Genomic DNA, 17,607 nt, shown 5'->3' with positions numbered 1-17,607 from the left:
AAATCTACCAAAAAAGGTAATTTTTTCTGAAAAGTGAATATAAATATTTCTTGAAAAATAAAGCTTAATATTCACACTCAGGGGAGAAGAAGGAATGTTAACAAAAACACTGTCCTTCAGTGAAATAGAATTGGCTCTGTCAAGAAAACTTCACGAACACTATATTGTTACCTGGGGTCTTTTATCATATGGTTTCTCACAGACACTGTGTGATTACATAAAAGAATGTGCAGGAGTCAGTCTAAAGATCCAGATAAGGTAGGATCCTACATCCATGAGTGATCAAAATCCGAGGTATAGAGAAGAATGGAAGGCAAGCATACATTGTAAGGAGAATAGGAGCAATATCTCCTAGAACCTTTATTAAACACAATTTATTAATAATAGAATCATAGAATGATAGAATGTCCTGAGTTGGAAGGGAACCACAAGGATCTTCGAGTCCAACTCCTGTCCCTGCAAAGGACAACCCCACGGTTCACACCATGTGTCTGAAGATGTTGTCCCGTCTCTTCTTGAACACTATCAGGCTTGAGGCTCTGACTGCCTCCCTGAGGAGGCTCCTATTTTAAAGAATCCCATGCCTCCACCACAGATAAATCCTGTTTAAAAAGAAAGCTCCCAATCAGCTGTTTCAGTATTTCCATTCCATGAGAGATCTGCTCCCATGATCTTCCTAGTGTAGAGGCGCTCTGAGTTGATGAAGTGCAACAGGTAAGAGAAGAGATTCTGAAAATCTAATAGAGTTGGATCCCCCCACCATTCCATTGGAAGAATTAGACATAACTCACAGCAGGTTCAATGTGAGCATCAACTAAGAACTAAGAAAGGACTAGCCCAAGAAAAAAACTGTCTTCAGCAGACTTTGAGAATCATGAAACAAAGTTTTAGATCCTCGCTTACTGAATCAAACATAAAAGGAAACACAGTAAACTGAAATCAGAATTATGACAAAAGACATCATTCTCAGAGCTGCCATTATAATGTAAATATCCCACAATGCAGTGATAGTCTGTTCACATAAAACCAATTCAGTACATGTTTCTGTAATTCAGTTTCTGTCAGGAGACCTATTCAATACAAGAAGCATTTTGTATTGGCATGATTTCACTTAAAATGTTATGATTTACCAACCAGCAGTCTGCTTTGACAACAATTAGTCACATCCAAGCACAGTTTTAACCTACTGAAATCTTTTATATTACTGTCTGTCTTTCAAGAAGCACAATGAGAAAGCTACGGGGATAATAGGCAGAGAAGTACTGTCTCACTCACATGCACCAAATTACCATAAAATTTCTTCAGACTCAAAAGAAGCAATCTGCTCAGAAAAAAGAGTGTCATGCTTTCAAAGGAAAATTAAATCATATATAGAAGCAAAATGCACATTTTTCTTGGGCTTTTGATAAATGATAAGCTAAAGAAGATACAATATTCATTAGTAGAACATAACTTTAATAATTAAAAGGACTGATCCAGTTTCTACTGAATCAATGACAATTTTAAAATTTACTTCACTGATTGTAAGACCAAATAAATAGGATTAGAATTGTTTTTTTCCTCTTGTTGATCAACAGATTCTTTCCCTAAATTTATTGTACTTGGTGCCTACTCATTGTGAGACAAGCTATGCATATTAACAAACCATTACTCTGATGAGCTATCCCCTATTAATGTGCATGGGACTAAGCATTTGAGAACTATTCTGTTTCATGCCATGATGCTCTAAACATGCTACTTCAACCTAGTATTTCAGTCCCAGCTGGGGATATCCTAATTCTGCAAAAACAGTTCTCTGACTCCCTCACTGTTTTGAAAAAGCTTCAAATTTTGAACCAATAAAACAATACTTTTAACCAAGGCAATTTTAGGTGAAGGATTAATTTTCTTTCATTGCTAAGCTCACATACAAATGGACAAATGACAAGGCAGGGTGTCAAACAGCATAATGAATGACTTAAAAATGAGATGAAAAGGAAAGGTGATAAAATATTTGTGAGCAGAAAAGTCAGAAACAGCAATAGCAGTAATCAAATTTGCTATTTGTAGAGATATTTCTATCTCAGAGGATCCTAAACCATCTTATCTTGCGTGAGATTGTTTCCTGAACTACATAAAAAGGACAGAACACAGAGAAAATTACAAAGTCCCATTTGTCAAATTTCATACTGTTCACTTCCCCAAGACCATGTAGGCTTCACACCTTCAAAAGAGAATACGAAACAGACACCAAAAATTTGATTTCACAATCTAATATAAACAAAGACATTGCAAACTGCTGAAGAAGGTAGAAGGTAGAGTTAATGCTGTCAAAGAGGAACAGCTGTTGTTCAAGGTGCACTGTATATATTTCATAACCGATTCACAAGACATTAAAACTCATAGACCTCATAAACCTTTGCAGTTACCACAGCAACACAGAGTTCATACCTGTGGCAAGATAGATGATATGGAAAAGCATGTCCTTGCCCTGCACAACATCCACAACCACATGGGAAAATCGGCTGTTGTCTTCCATGAAGTAAGGAATTGGAATAACTGGTTGAACGACCTCATGCATTAAGAAGAATTTCTGAGCATCTTGAAGATTTCTTTCAGTCAGATTTACATACAAACCCTGGTCCATGGTGCCACACTGTAAACACAGAAAAGTAATATTACTATATGTGTCAACAATAACAACAGATTTACTCCCTGATTTACAGCATAAGGAAATAAAAAACAAGAGTACATCTTGTAGTAACACTATGGAATTCCACTTTCAGGTCTCATTTTGGTGCTGATCAGACTGTCCACACACTGACTAAGGACGCTCCGACTTTCCTGAGGCAGTACTACAGAGGTTCCCTAACCCTAAACAATATGGAAAAGCACCAGACTGACCACCACAAGTAAGCTACAGGAAATATTTTGCTATATCCTATGTTCACAGGGCAGGAAGGAGAAAAAAACTACCATTCAGCAAACCCACAGAATTTTCTGTCTGTTTTTCTTTATAATTTACACAGACACAAGGCTAAAGACACAACAATTTTTCGAAGGAAATCCCATGTCCTACTACAGCCAGGGGCTGACAGAAATCCCAGGTCACAGCATCACACACAGTTTTAGCAGCTCCTTCAATTTCCGTGTTTTCTAGCCAAGAATAGACAGGGAGGAGCTCTAACTATAACGCGTTATCCACGGAAAAGACATTTTTGCTTTGAAACTGACTGTATTTTATACCTGAAAACTGTAATCTTTTCTTACAAGAAAGCATTAGCTAATTGCACACACAAATTTCAAGCACAAATAAACAAAGCAAAATAAGTGGCAGTTAATTTTAGCAACTTTGTGTTTAAGTCTTCAATAAACTGAGGACACAAAAGCTCCTTAGCACATGTGAATATGTAAACATCCATATGTTTACTCACATAATTGCATCAGAGAAGTAAAGATGTACTTCACGGCATTTATCAAATCTGTCAGCGATGTGAAAGGCAGAGCTAAGTCATACTTTTTGATTCTATTCTACTGTGTCATAAATTATACTATGAATTACAGCATGAGGAAAATAAGTGTGCAAAACCCAACTAGTTATTTTTTCATTATTGCTATGTTTTCAATCTGAAATTAAATGATCATTCCAAATCCAAAAATGTTAAGAATAAGTCAAATAAATAATTTCATAATGAGAGATCATATGATGAAGAAAGATGGTTAAGCAACTCACAGGAAACAATTACTTGCTCTGTGAGCACTCTGCATGTCAGGCCAGTGAAAAAAATAAACCACGCCAAAGAAAAATTTCTCTGAATCTGTTAAGCAGGAAAGATTCCAGCTGGAACACTCATAGTACACTGAAATACATACGGTACTTGGTCTTACGATGGAAATTGTCCTATGTAAAGAGAAAAGCAACACTCTCCGGAGAAAAACAGTGTTCCTCTAAAGCGGGGTTCCAATAGTATTCTAATACGGAAAATATTTCATTAATATAATACAGTCTTGGAAATACAATGTCTAATGTAACTATCACTACATAGCAGTAGTCTTCCTTCAAGTCACGTAGTTCTTTCTGTTATTGTGAGTAGGTGAATACTCTCAGGATAAATCTACTTTCGAGACTACACAAACAGAACATCTGATATTTTATCACAAGCACTCTACAAAAGAAAAGTCCTTATTTCTGGGAAGGAAACCAGTGACTCAGCCAATGAATATATCCCATCTCTGTGCAGTGTGTACTTTAAAGCACAATCAAGTCACAAAAAGTGAGTTATTATACCTAGCTTTAAGAATTAGACTAGCTTCAAGTACACAACAGTGCTGCAGTTACAGAGCCAGATGTCTAAAAGAAAATTTCAAAATAACAGAAGTTTGACATCACTGATGATTCCTAGAGATGAGTTAATGTCAATTTGCTTCAGTACTATGTTGTAAAAGGCCACGTTACAGCTTTCTATACTAGTGCTGGTCTGCAAAGCTGTTGCTCAATGAGATGTGATACAACTGTCACCACTGTTCTAGTAAATTTTATGAAGCACCAACCATATTAGAATCAGCCAGACTACTCAAGCAAGAAATTTCTTCAATACCTCAGTCTTGACTGGGATTTAGAGTTGAGCACCAACAGCACAATAGAGACTTAAAATGTTTTACAGTAGAGACTTAAACTCAGGCTGTCATCTTCGTTTGTATGTACCATTCTGTATGGTGTGCTCTCACAGTAATTATCCTTTTAATTAACACTGATACATTTGTAGGGAGAGGTTAATAACTTTTATTGGACTCGCCCACCTAGCTAGAAAGAAGATTATTACATACAAGTCTGTCTTCAGGCTTTCTCCTTCAAGAATTTAGCCTCGCTTAGACACTCTTACTTCTATGTCGATAATACAAATATTTTTACAATATATAAAAAGCTATATTGAATTACAGCCCACTTCTGCAATACAGCATACTTAAATGGTGTCTTGTCACTTGGGGCTAATGCCAAATATACTGTTTAGGAAAGATAACATGGCTCTGGCCTATAATTCAGGGCGAATTCAATGCCTTATTTTCCTTTGTTTGTATAAATCAGGAAGTAATTAAAACTATCTACACTCTCCAATGAGTGATTCTGATTCATGCTTGTAAAGATCTCATGACCCTTACAAGAAGACAGGGAAGGCTGCTATAGAAGCAGCACAGAACTGATGAAATTGCATTGAGATTAAGGAAGGGTAAAAGGTGGATAAAAGAGAATACACTTAAGTATCTTGGTGAAAAGCTGTTGTTGTTAATCACTAAATTAATGCAATTTTCCATTCTATTTCTCTTGCTAAAATCACACTCCCTAAAATTGTCCTTGTAGGAGTGGTCACTATTCAGAAGAAAACAATGCACATGTGTTTACCTGAAATGTCCTTTTCTTTTTGTAGAAAGTTACACTGAGTGACCCACCTTGGCCTAACTAGTTTTACACTGTCAGCCAAATGCAGATTATTACAGTCTCTGAGATCTTAATCAGACCCTTCAGGGAGCGTGGGCCACCTTGCAAAGGGAAATACAGAAAATCCTGACAACTCCTCCTCTACCCCCCTCCTTTATTTTTTTCTGTCAAACAGTGACCCTTTTTCAGATACTAGTAGTATAAATACGGCATAAAGGATAATAGCAGTTTGACCATACTTAAGCCAGGAATTAACGTTACCTGGTGTTCCTTTTTGACAGAAGATTGAAGTTGAGCCTTTGTTCTCCTGCCCTTCAAAGAACATCTGCTTTCCAACCCAACTTATTTTGTAGAAGAATAAAAATTAAATATTTTGAAATAAGGGGACCTCTTGAGCCTTTTAGTTTGTTTCATTGTTTGGTTGGTTTCAGGGTTTTTGTTTTGGGTTTTTTTTGAGGTCTTAGGTTATAACATACTGAAAAACTGGACTTATTAACTATAATATGAACCATACAGCACTTTGAAAATACTTAATGTAAACTGTTGTTCTTCTCCCACATATCTGTACCTGGAAATTGGGGTTAGGATTGGGATACGGAAGCCAAGCAGAGCGAGAGTTTTCCTGGTATTTGAAGGGTCCGTTAAAGGTCTGAGTTATGGCACTCAGGTTGAAAACACAAACTGCTGAGGCTGCTATGCTGTTCCTGCAAAAGAAATATAAACAGTAACTTAAGTAACAACATTAAGAAGTCCATTTCCTGAAAAAAATAAATCAAAAAGCCAATCAGTCTTCAATCCTTCAGGTAATTAACAAAGCAGATATGATCAGCCAGGACATGATATCTCAAGATAATGGTAAGTGATGTGCTGATTTAAGCATCGACATAGGACTTAAAATTCTTGTCAGCCTTGCCAAGTAGCTGATGTGGGAGAAACTCAGAACTTCCTACCTTCTGCTGCTGCTGTAAGACCACAAGACCATACTTCCACAAATAACAACAAGCATGAGGCTCAGCTTTCTTCTAATTCAAAAGTTCAGGATGAGATTATTCTTAGGACTCACTAATGTTTCTTCTACACAACCAACGGCAGTGCAATGGAGGTAAGGATTTTCAATGTATGGTATATCTCTGGGCCCTATGGAATCTCTGGGTAAGACACCTTCACAAAAATCCCATCTTCCAAGAGATGTTGTACAGCAATAAATATGCAAGTTCCAGAAACCCATCAAAAGAAAACAACTTGAACTGCACACTTTACAAGACAGTCCATTAGAAGAATCAATGGGAATAAACAGCAGCCAGGCAAAACATAAAATTTCCTGTACTTGTCTTGAAAATGTGATAAACATGACAATAAAGTAATTCTGTAGAGTGTAAACAACATAATCCAGTGACTATGAAAGCTAGTAATATGGAAAACTGCATTGTTCTCTTTGACAATTTGAGACAAAGGGATAGATAATGAAGATGGCAGTTGCACAAATTTCCATTGCAGGTAAAACTGCTTATAATTGATTCACATAGTATTATTTTCTTTTTTTTTTTTTTTCTTATTTTTTCCCCACTTTTTTAAACTTAACCTGTAATTTACACAAGGCTTAAGGAAGCCTACTATAGAAACTCCAAAATTATGGTAAGAAAAAATAACATCAGGGGATCAAATCTGACAACAACTGTAAACAGTTAGGATACATGAATTTAATAGCAGGACAAAAGAGCAATTTGGTTTTTTATACTTGTCACTCTTATTTCAAAGAACGCACGCACCTTGAAGTTCCACGCTAACAATTTCTGCAGAATCAACTATCATTTGATTTGATAATTCCATGCCTATATAAACTGTCACTAAAGGTAGCTCACTAATATAATTAGCCACACCAATGTGTTCTTGAATTTCCTGAAGTCCTTAAAGGACATCAGATTTATATTTACAGATTTTCAGATGGTCTGAAAGAAACTAAATCAGCTTCATTATGAAGCAGTGGCCGTAGTAGGCTTAACAGTCAACCACACATAAAGCGTGAAGGCTTTGCTATTATTCAGTCTTTACTGACAGAAATGCTTCGTTTTTTTCCCCACAGAATGATTCACAGTATATTTAAAAAAGCATTAGGGTACAATAAAACCATTGCAATTCTGAAGATATTGAGATTGACAAATGCTGAATGTGATTAAGTAATATCTGATGTTGTTATAAGAACAGAAAGGAATACCTTGTTCTGTCTTATGGGAAACCTTGACACTTTTCCACCGCCAGGCTGGAGGGCTGAAAGGTGGATCATACAGTTTGTGCAGATATCTTTGAATGGGTATTCAACATGGGGAAGTGACCATCACTTTGTAACACTTCAACAATGTCCAAATATCTACTTACAATATTTGGCGGCAGGAATAAATATAAATTAAAGGGAGCTATCAAAAACTGCACGCCCAAACAGTTGTAATTAATTCCTCTTTGAATTGTCCATCTCTCTTGGACAAGGTAGAATGCTGAGCTACTGGGGAAGAGGGAAGTAGCAGCAAGGTTTCAAATACTGCCTACTTTCATGTGGCAAAGGTAGTCTTCCATTAGTGAGTCCTTTCCAAGAAGAGCCAGGGTGTGCCGATGGCAGGCCTGAGATCCCTAAGCAATCTCAAGAACTGTGGAATTTGTAGCATAGGAAAATCCACCATTCCCCAAATTGCTAGGACAGCCCTTCTAAGGAGAAGAGCGTTGCTCCCCTTCCATTGCCAAAGCCCTGTGGATGTTCTGGAGCAGAATTCTCCAGTTAGGCTTTCCACAGTAGGAGAGTACCAAGGCTTCTTTGACATCTTGTGAAAGATCATGTTGAACAGTAAATGAGCATGCCACCTGAGAAATACCTGTCTTCTAAGACTGGAACTAGTTAGTAAACCAGATCAATGAAATTAAGACTACTGTTGAAAACAGCTTCAATTTTTTTATCCCCAGTAGTCCCAAAGTTTTTACTATTCTCTTTTAAAAAGCACCATTTAGCTTCAGTGCATTGCTCCCGCGCAGGAGCAGAGTTAAGCTCATCATCGTCAGAAATTATCACAGCCTGGTGCAAGCAGCCTCCCACCAGTCAGGCTCATCTTCTGAGTTGCTGGTGCAAGGGCCAGCCTCAGTCTGGAAGGTGCTTTGACGTGTTAATAAAAGACTGTACTCAAAGCAGGAGAAATTAGCTCAAGCCCAAATTTATGTTCATGGACTAAAAAACTTAGGGATCATAATTTGCTGGCATTAATTTGTGACTGTTTCTACCTGGTTAGTGGATATTTATAGAAGGTAAGCTCCCTGATGTAAGGAAATACTAAGAATTTTTCCTTCTTTCATATGCCTTCAGCAGTTCATGTAGGAAGCACTTGGAACTGACACTTTTTCACAAGAGGACAGTGGATTGGGCAAAACAGTCATTTGAATGTATAGTGTTTACTTGGCATGCACAGAAGAAAGTAGCTCAGAAGCTTTAGTTTTGACTGTCAAAAATAGCAAGAAAATAAAATATGTCATAGAATATACTTACACATTAGTGGTAAAAATCCCATAAATCAAGTCCAGTTCAGGCAGGAAGAAAGTGCTCTGCAGTTCATTATAGTAAAATGGAATTTCTCCAGGGCGAGAGCAGTTGAGCCGAGCTTTCATGAAGGTAGTCCAGGTATCCTCCAGCACGAACTTGCCACCAATATCATTTTTGCACACCCGGGCAGCACGAGAGAAGACTGTTTTGCCACAATCATGTTCCACTGCATTCTCCCGGAAGAAGAAGTAGGTAAAGTTCCCAATGTCATAAGATGATACAAAATTTGGCTCTGAAAACAACAGAAGAAAATACTATTCATCACTTTCCTGTGATATGTGCACTTATGTTAACCTGGAAGATGGATTTATCTTCAAGCATTAGATTTAGAAAAACACATCTCTTACTGTACTTGCAAGGAACCGATCCCATGATATGTGAGCAGGCCAGCTCACATCCAGCCAGGATGATGAGCTACATGAACATGGCTGGACAAACCATCTGCTCCAGGCATCTGTCCCAACACAACTGTGCTGGGCAGCTCTAGCCCAGCTCACTGTGCTCTAACGCCAAAAGCATCCCTGAGTTTTTCTTCTCCACATACAGGCATAATCTACTCTTAAAAACATAATTGCTCCATCAGTTGTGTTAGCTCTGCTTCTGCTTTACCACCATGCCGTTACTTCAGATTAGAAGAATAATGGATGGTAACCAAGTGTGACTAAGAATGTGCTCAGAAGCTGTAATGAAAAGAGAACTCTACACAAGAGTATTTGATGGTAAGATAACCTAATTTCAGCTCTCAGTTAAATATTTTAATAGTATTACAGTATTTTTTTTTTAATTGATTAAAAACTGACCAAAGAAAGTGATGGTGATGCAGGAGATATTAGAGAATATATATATATATATATACATATGTATATGTATATAAAAGTACCTAGGAAACAACAGATGGCCATATTTCCTAAAAGGAAAAAAAAAAAAAAAAAAAAAAAGGAAGGAAACAGTAGATATCAAAGACAATAAACATGTGGTCCATATCCCATAAGGATTACTAAAAGTGAGGAAAGTCCACGACTGATAACTTGACGAGTTACTAAAGGAAAGACAAATTTGATACACAGATTTGTGGAGAAGAGCCCCTCTTGTGTAAGTAACTATTATAGAACACTGATACCTCTGAGAAACAAACAAAATTTTCTTTTCATTCCCAAATGTTATTCTGAAGTGGGAAAACAAAGAAACAAACAAAACTATTTTTAAAACATCTATTGTAAGAAAACACTCCAAAGAAATTCAATAGGTGAACATTTCTTGACAGCACTATTGTATTGAAAGAAGCTACTGTAATTGAATTGAAGCATTTTGCAGGAACATCTCAAAACTTCCAAAACTTTTAAGAGGAACTAGAAAGGCAAGCAAGCTGGCATTTCCATGCAGTAGCCCAAACCCTGTCGGACAGCTCTTCTCCAAAGAGGACCCAGTTCCCAGCTTATGTGGCCTCTGGTGTCACTTCCCTCTCTATCTGTTGTGCTGAGAGTATCCAGGGCAGGTTTTTTGGCAGCAGCAACGGTCATCAGCTGCCCAGGATATCTGAAGCTGAGCAGATATGATAGCGTTCTCACTCTTCCCTGTAACTTTCATTCATTATCATACTTAGCACTTCCTTGAGATTAGTCTGTACTATCTCCCACTTTCCTCACACTCAGATCTGTACAGATGTTTTGCTGGAAGATAGTGACCAAATAATTTTGAGGAGAACCTGTTGGTATCATGAATTCTCAGAAGTTGCATAGTACCACTGCATTTTTGTCTTTAAAACAAACAAACAAAAAAACCAAAACAAACAAAATAGGCAAAATAGATTGACAAGACTTGTGAGAACAAGAAAGGTAAAATTGGGTTGACAATATACAAAGAGCTAAACTATGAGTAATGTTTTCCCAATTAGAACCTCATATCTTCTTTCCATATGTGTGTAAAACTTCCATTAGAATAGGAATTTTGCTTCAAAGACTTCAGAAACCTTCCAACTTCATTATTAGAGTATACAGATTTGTAACTTATCATAGTTGCTCATGAGCTCTTGTTCTTTAAAAATAACATCTAATGCTGTTATACATTTGTACACTAAACATTGAAACTGGGGAAAGCTGAAAAAAAAGACCTCACTTTTTAACTTTGTTAATTTTTTTTTTCCTCTAAAAATGTACATGTTTGCTGAATAGGTAACAGGGTAGAACAATACAGAAGATTTAATTACAAGTGTTAAGGCTAAGATATCAAAAATATGTTGCTAAAAATCAGAAACCTAGCTGCAGAGCCAAAACACAACTGGAAATGTGGAGAAAAATTAATTACAAATAAAACCTTCATGAACTTTAGGAATAAAATATATTAAATGCATTCAGAATGTTTTAGGGTTCTTGAAAAATCCATGTATCTCTTTCAAGAGACAATATTTTAAAGTTGTGCTAATAATCATAACACATGTATAAATAAAAACTAGTACTCCTATTCCATGCATTCAAAACTGAGAAACAATACATACATCTTCAAACACCTATGCATATACTTTACTGATTATGAACTTATGAAAATGTGGCCTGCTGTTGAAACTTGTGAAAATTGTTTTCATTTGCATGAAATGTAATAACCTCAGAGCTACTTCAGGGAATTCTGTGGATATGGGGTGATTATCATGTCAGACTTTGTTTAATTTTCTCTATAGGAAAAGTGAACTGAATCGCTTCAAAGCTTCAAAGGAAAAAGGAGATTCCTGTCTAGGAAAAACTAGTTCACATGTTTCCAAATACTGTGCTGTGAACTCCTGTTGGTTGACATGGAGGAATTCCCATAAAAGTTTTTAATGCAGAAAATGAAGTGACTCTCTTGTTTCCTGCTGAATTTGCAAATAGTTCTGGAAGGATAAACACATCTCATTTATGAATTATCAGATCACCAGAACAAGTGCAAGGATACTGATATGTAACAGAATTCACCTAGTATGGATCAGCCTGAGAATGTCAACCTGTAATAGTGTCTCAAGTATTTTATATGACCTTCATGAATTTTTACATATTCAATTTACGGATGCATGAGGCTGCCTAGACTCTCCCAAATAAAATGGAAGCAATGGAATGAGGAAAGCAAGAAAATTATTTTGTCAGCACAACACAACGTAGATCTCCAGCATACAACAGAGAACAGTGCTACACACATAAACAAGCCCATGCACTAAAAGCACAAGGTGGCTACTTATTGCTGCCCCTGAGCAAACACACTGTAGTGTGCTATTTCTGATGTCTCCTTACTCAGCACAAAGTCTGGGAATCTCTACGGCTTCTTTCATAAATCAGCGTGACTGCCCTGCAAAGACGTTTTCCCACAGACTCTTCTAAGTTAATACAAAAAAGATAACTGAACCACATGAAGTCCAGATAGTGCTTCTATCTGAAATACTCCAATTGTCTTCCTAATGTTTGGAGACAAACCTACATTTTCCAGGGAGCATGGTGGCTGTTCTTAACATGCACTTACTAGGAAGAGACAATGGTTCCCTTCAGATTATTTTCCCTTTCCACCAGCCCAGGGGACTCAGAGACCAAAGAGACCAAGCCCACGCTCGCTGCCAGAGCAGACACATGGTGATGCCATCTGACAGCGCCAAATGCTTCCATAGGAACTGGCAGCAGCTCTGCCAGGTAGCACATGCTCATGCTGCAGTCCAGAGAATGGCATTCTTGCAGCATGAAAGCAAGGGTGGGCTGCATGCCCTGGGAGGTGGTGTAAAGACAGACGGGGGATATGGGAGTGCAAAGCTGATTAGGAATGGGATGGGGCACTCTGGAGGGCAGAAGGAGCCAAAGTGGTGCAGCCCCACCTGTACTGTCTCATGCTACCCGTGTGTAAAGCAAACTTCTCCCTGAGTCGCACTCAGGTTTCCACTGGGAAAGCAGTAGTTGCAGTGGTCCAAAACAAGGCTGGGAATTGAACGAACAATTAAGCAACACGGATAACCAAAGGTGTTGTGCATAAGCTTATTTCCTGGATCTTTTTTAATAAGTGGTGTAGGTGTAGTCTGAGTGAGTAAAAGGATGAAGGGAACTGTACAGAAACTTTGTCTGGGAAGAGCAAATGGAAACAGGAGCCTGAGAGAGTTTTGTGAGAGCATCTGAAGGAGTTCTGGCCTTTTCTCACTTCCTGAGCTTTGGAGCAAAAAAGTTCGCTTCTGCTTTTTATAAAACTCCACATAGTCTGAAGTAGACTAATATGACTTAATTTACCTAGTTAGTGGATGCTACGGTTTCCAGAGTAAACCAAGTAACAGGGAATGATCTGTCTGTCTTTCTGGAGGTAACAGCAATTAATCTTAAGAATTATAACATCCAAAGCTTACTCTGAGCATGAAAGAGCTGTGATTTACACTGACTATCCTCTGACCACTCACGTTTCAAGTGCAATGCATTCAGAGTCAATGCAATGCAACCCAGTCAAAAGTGAAATTAATCCCAGGAAGGTGAAAACTGAAATCAGAAGTTTGACAGATCTAGACACAGATCAGATTATATATATACACAAAATAAGACACACACGTAGATTTATGCGTATATACTAGATTTTAGCAGTCTAGATGCTGGTCTAATGCTGAATGAACTCTATCTGGAGCTTGTTCATTCACCTCACCACGTCAATGAATCACACCCTCATACTGTTGGCATCTGAAGACCTATTTGTTCCAAATATTTGTATTCAGCAAAATATTTAATGGAATTAAATTCTAGAAGGATGGCTTTGATTATTTTCTTTTTTAATAAGGTTCAACCTCCATCTAGAAATGCTTTCCAAAAGGGAAGTTTAAAATAATGGAAAAAAACGTAAGTTCCAAATGTGCCAGCCTGTTTTATTTTCTTTCACCTTACTGACATAATTAACAAAGTCCATTTCCTATTTACCTTTGCCATCCTCGTATATTCATTACTTATATTCATTTAGTGTAGCCCTCTGCAGCTGTTGAAAGAACAGTATAGATCTTGCATAAAGCTGACCAAGGTGTCACTGGTCATGAATATTTAAAGACAAGTCTTAATCATAGAGCAAAATTTTCCTACTGCATTAAACATCTTAAAAGTAATATACAACTTGTAGTCATCATAGCTATATCCATCCTCCATCCTGAACTGTGAAACGTTAAGTCCTGGTATAAAACTGGCATAAATAATTCTTTATTATTTTTCCTCTGTGTTTCATAATTATCTAGGACACATGCTTAAAATGCTAGTCTGTCATAGCATAGCTGGCTACCAGTCTATTTTGACTACTATTTATTCCGCAGTGCCTCAGCTCTCCATCATTTCTTTCACTTTTTATTTTGTTAAATTGAAGATTTTATGGATAATGAAGAGCAAGAACTTCAAAATACACTAAAACTGTGTATGCCTGACATTTTTTTCAAGCTTCTCTTATATTGCTGATAGATTTTATAATAAAATTCAATATAATAATAAAAGTGAATGCACTCATTAGGTATTGCATTTTATGGATGTTCTCTAATAAATTCTGAAAAGCAATTATTTCATTTCTGAAAAAACATTTTAAAATATAGTATGTTAGAACTCCTTGGTTTATTGCCTGTTGTTTATTTTAAGTAAATGTCCTTCATTTTCAAGGTAAAGCACTCTTAGCTGGCATAAGATTTGGCAATTTATTATAGAACTTTACCGATGCAAATTTGCCAGTGACAAACTTAGTGACAGAAACCATTCTCTAGTAGGTAATACCTACGCAAGTCCTTGAGAGTGTCATCTGAAGTACAGTGGATTTTGCATCACATATATTCACTGGATAGAGACCTTGAACAGCATTATATTGGGAGAGAGGTGAGGATCATAAATATAGAAGACTACCTTAATTCACTCAGAACCTCTAGAGGTTTGGGCTATAAGGATCTATCCAAAGATCCAAAAGTTTGCATGATTACTTAAAACTCTGAATCCAGAATTCCCCATACATGAGAAAAAAAAACCCAAACCAACCAAACAAAAAAAACCCCAGCTTGTTTTCAGCAGATTTTGCCAAACAGCAGGTATGCTATGGAAAGAAAAAGCAACTATGATGGCTTATCCATTTCTCTCCAAACATTTGGGCTGCCATCTATTTTGTTTTCTCTGATCTAGTTTTGCAGGGAGGGAGACGATCAAAGGGCACTTCCTGCAGAGCCAGACATCTTTTCTCTCTCTTATTTTATTTTGTTTTATTTTTCTTCTATTTTTTTTTAATTTTTATAACAGAAAATTAAACAGAGTCCAACCCCTTTCCCTTTCACCTTAAGGCTTGGTATACCTGCTACTGAAAGTCTTGTCTCTGCCTCCAACAGTTCTGTCCTCCTCCCTTCTTTGGTGAATGCTGTTTTTCATGTGTTCATGCTCCCTGAAACGGGAAATTTTCTAGCCTCTCAACCCTGGGTGAGATGTATTTCAGTTCTAAGTTCTTTCACTCTCTGGCTCACTGTGTATTACAGTTTTCTGCACTAATGAGTGATGCTCCTGTCACACCTCTCTGTAGCTGGACACAGGTGATCTGCTTGCAGGGGTCCTTTCTTCCTTCCTCGTTCAGCCTCTCCAATTGGCACGTGACATGAGGAGCCTAGATGAGATACAAAAGCACAGGCTCTGTCCTCAGTAGCCTCCCAATGGAAGCCAGTCCTTCCTTTTTTACCTAGGGCAGATAAGAAGAAAAAAAAGTCCCACCTTCACGGATAGTGCTGCCTGTCTCCACCATTTTTTGATAGGTGAAGGACTGCTGTGAAGGTGTTTTGTAACAACAGTCTGGCATTGGAGAAAGGGAGTCAGAGGAGGAACCTCCATCTCACATCAACTTACTGCTCTCCTACTCTGTCTCTGCCATCTAGGAGAAGATGTACAGCTTTGAAAGGAAAAAACAGCACAACTGCTCAATTTTTTCCTCTGGTAGTAGCTCCACTGAAGAAGCCTAAGGATGGGTTTCAAAACCAGCAGTCATTTCCATCTCATTGTAGGATACTGGCAAAAAGGATGATACATGCAAAAAAACCCAGAACCTCACAGGTACACCACCAAAGGAAAGTAATTATTTATCTTCTTGCAAAATAAGCAACAATTGATAGCATCTGTTTTGTATATTTTCAGTCAGGTCTTTTATCTGAAAGCTGAAGACCAAATTGCATGTCTCAAGAACACAATGGTTTTGAGTTACATGAAATATTACATAATAAAAAAAGCTTGCACTAGGTAATTACAAGGCTTTCCATTAAAAAACAGAAAAATGAAAGGATAACCCTGAATTATTATAGCCACTTCCATTAATCCTTAAAAGCAAAACTGAAAGGATTTATTTTTTTGTTCTTAGTCCATAATTTCTCTCCACATATCCTACTAAGCAGCAAGAGTTATAATAAACGTCTGCTAACAAACAACAATAGTAATGGATCCAGAGCTGTATTAAACCCTGCTAATCAAAGCACCTGAGTAAGAATTTTACTTTTATTGTTCCTTGTGAAGACTAAGCAAAATTGTGAAGATTAAGCAAAATGTTTTTTAAGAAAGTGATGTCAGAAGAACGACTTTAAGAGTATCTAATAACCAAATGGTATAAGCAGCAAGAGGAAAAAGTGATAATATTATGTCTAGCAACAGAGCAGAGAACTCCAAACACTCCTATACTGTTCTCAGCTGGAAAGGCACCTAATATGTACAAGATTTCACCACCACCCCTCTCCCCACCTTGTTTTGGAGCTACATCTGATATAAGATTACATTTTAAACATCTATGGCAGGAATAGTTACATTTATACAGTCCTAAAATACATTTGGCCCTTTGAAGGCAATGTCGAGGCTGATGTGGCCCCAGGTGAAGATGAGTTTGACTCCCCTGATCTATAGTCTGCCCACTGATGCCACTGATGAAGTGTCTTGACATTTAGAATAAAGGTTTTATTTATTTAACATGTTCCAATATCATCTATCATTGTGTGTCATGGATAAAGAAAAAATTACAATGTATTTCAAGATAGATAGAGACCCAAGCAACTGTAAGCAAAGGTACTTGGAACCAAATGTCCAAGTGTTTCTCCAAGTGATGAAACAGAAAGGTATTGATTGGGATTTCAATTGTTTCTTTCATCTGATTTGCCCCTTTATTGGTTAAATAAAGCAAACAGACATTGTAGACTAAGGCAAACTTGCACACTGAGGCATCAGAACAAACATTTGCTGATTCGAGGAGGTGAGTTGAAAGGAGAAATACGTTTACTGACTGTAAATGTTGGACTACAGAAAAAGTTTCTAAGTCTAAGCAGTGAAGGCTTTTCCTTGCCTGTCTGGACCCACTGCAGCTGTGGAATACAAATATAAGTATTCCCTTTACCGCCGTCCTCTAGAGCAAATGGTGATGCAATCTGGCCCTACTGTACTTTGGAGATCAACTCTAAAGCAAAGTCCAGTTAGAAGCACACTACAAAAGTCAACTCTGGATATGATTTAAAGTCTATGTCATACTGAGAGTTTAAAGAGACTAAAATAAACAACATGCCAGCCGTAAATCAAAGTGTACTTTTTTCTTAATGAAAAAAATAATTTATTTGCTATTATTTAATCATGTCCAGAGCAGACTGCTAAGGCAGAATATTCTT

The 17,607-nt window shown here is 37.3% G+C and overlaps 1 protein-coding gene across 22 annotated transcripts in view; it reads right to left on the bottom strand.

The window, feature by feature from the left end:
* SEMA5A (semaphorin 5A) overlaps positions 1–17,607 on the bottom strand; it is a 348,961-nt gene that overhangs the window by 119,790 nt on the left and 211,564 nt on the right. For all 22 annotated transcript variants that reach the window (XM_065052681.1, XM_065052686.1, XM_065052695.1 and 19 more), the window contains 3 exons: positions 8,943–9,228; positions 5,985–6,120; positions 2,431–2,635 (listed from right to left, as the gene is read on the bottom strand). In XM_065052681.1, the coding sequence (XP_064908753.1) occupies positions 2,431–2,635; positions 5,985–6,120; positions 8,943–9,228 (627 nt within the window). The remainder of the gene's footprint in view (positions 1–2,430; positions 2,636–5,984; positions 6,121–8,942; positions 9,229–17,607) is intronic.

This window comes from Columba livia, chromosome 2 (assembly GCF_036013475.1).
Source record: "Columba livia isolate bColLiv1 breed racing homer chromosome 2, bColLiv1.pat.W.v2, whole genome shotgun sequence".
Taxonomy (NCBI): Eukaryota; Metazoa; Chordata; class Aves; order Columbiformes; family Columbidae; genus Columba; species Columba livia.
This window is presented reverse-complemented; position numbering and strand designations above follow the sequence as displayed.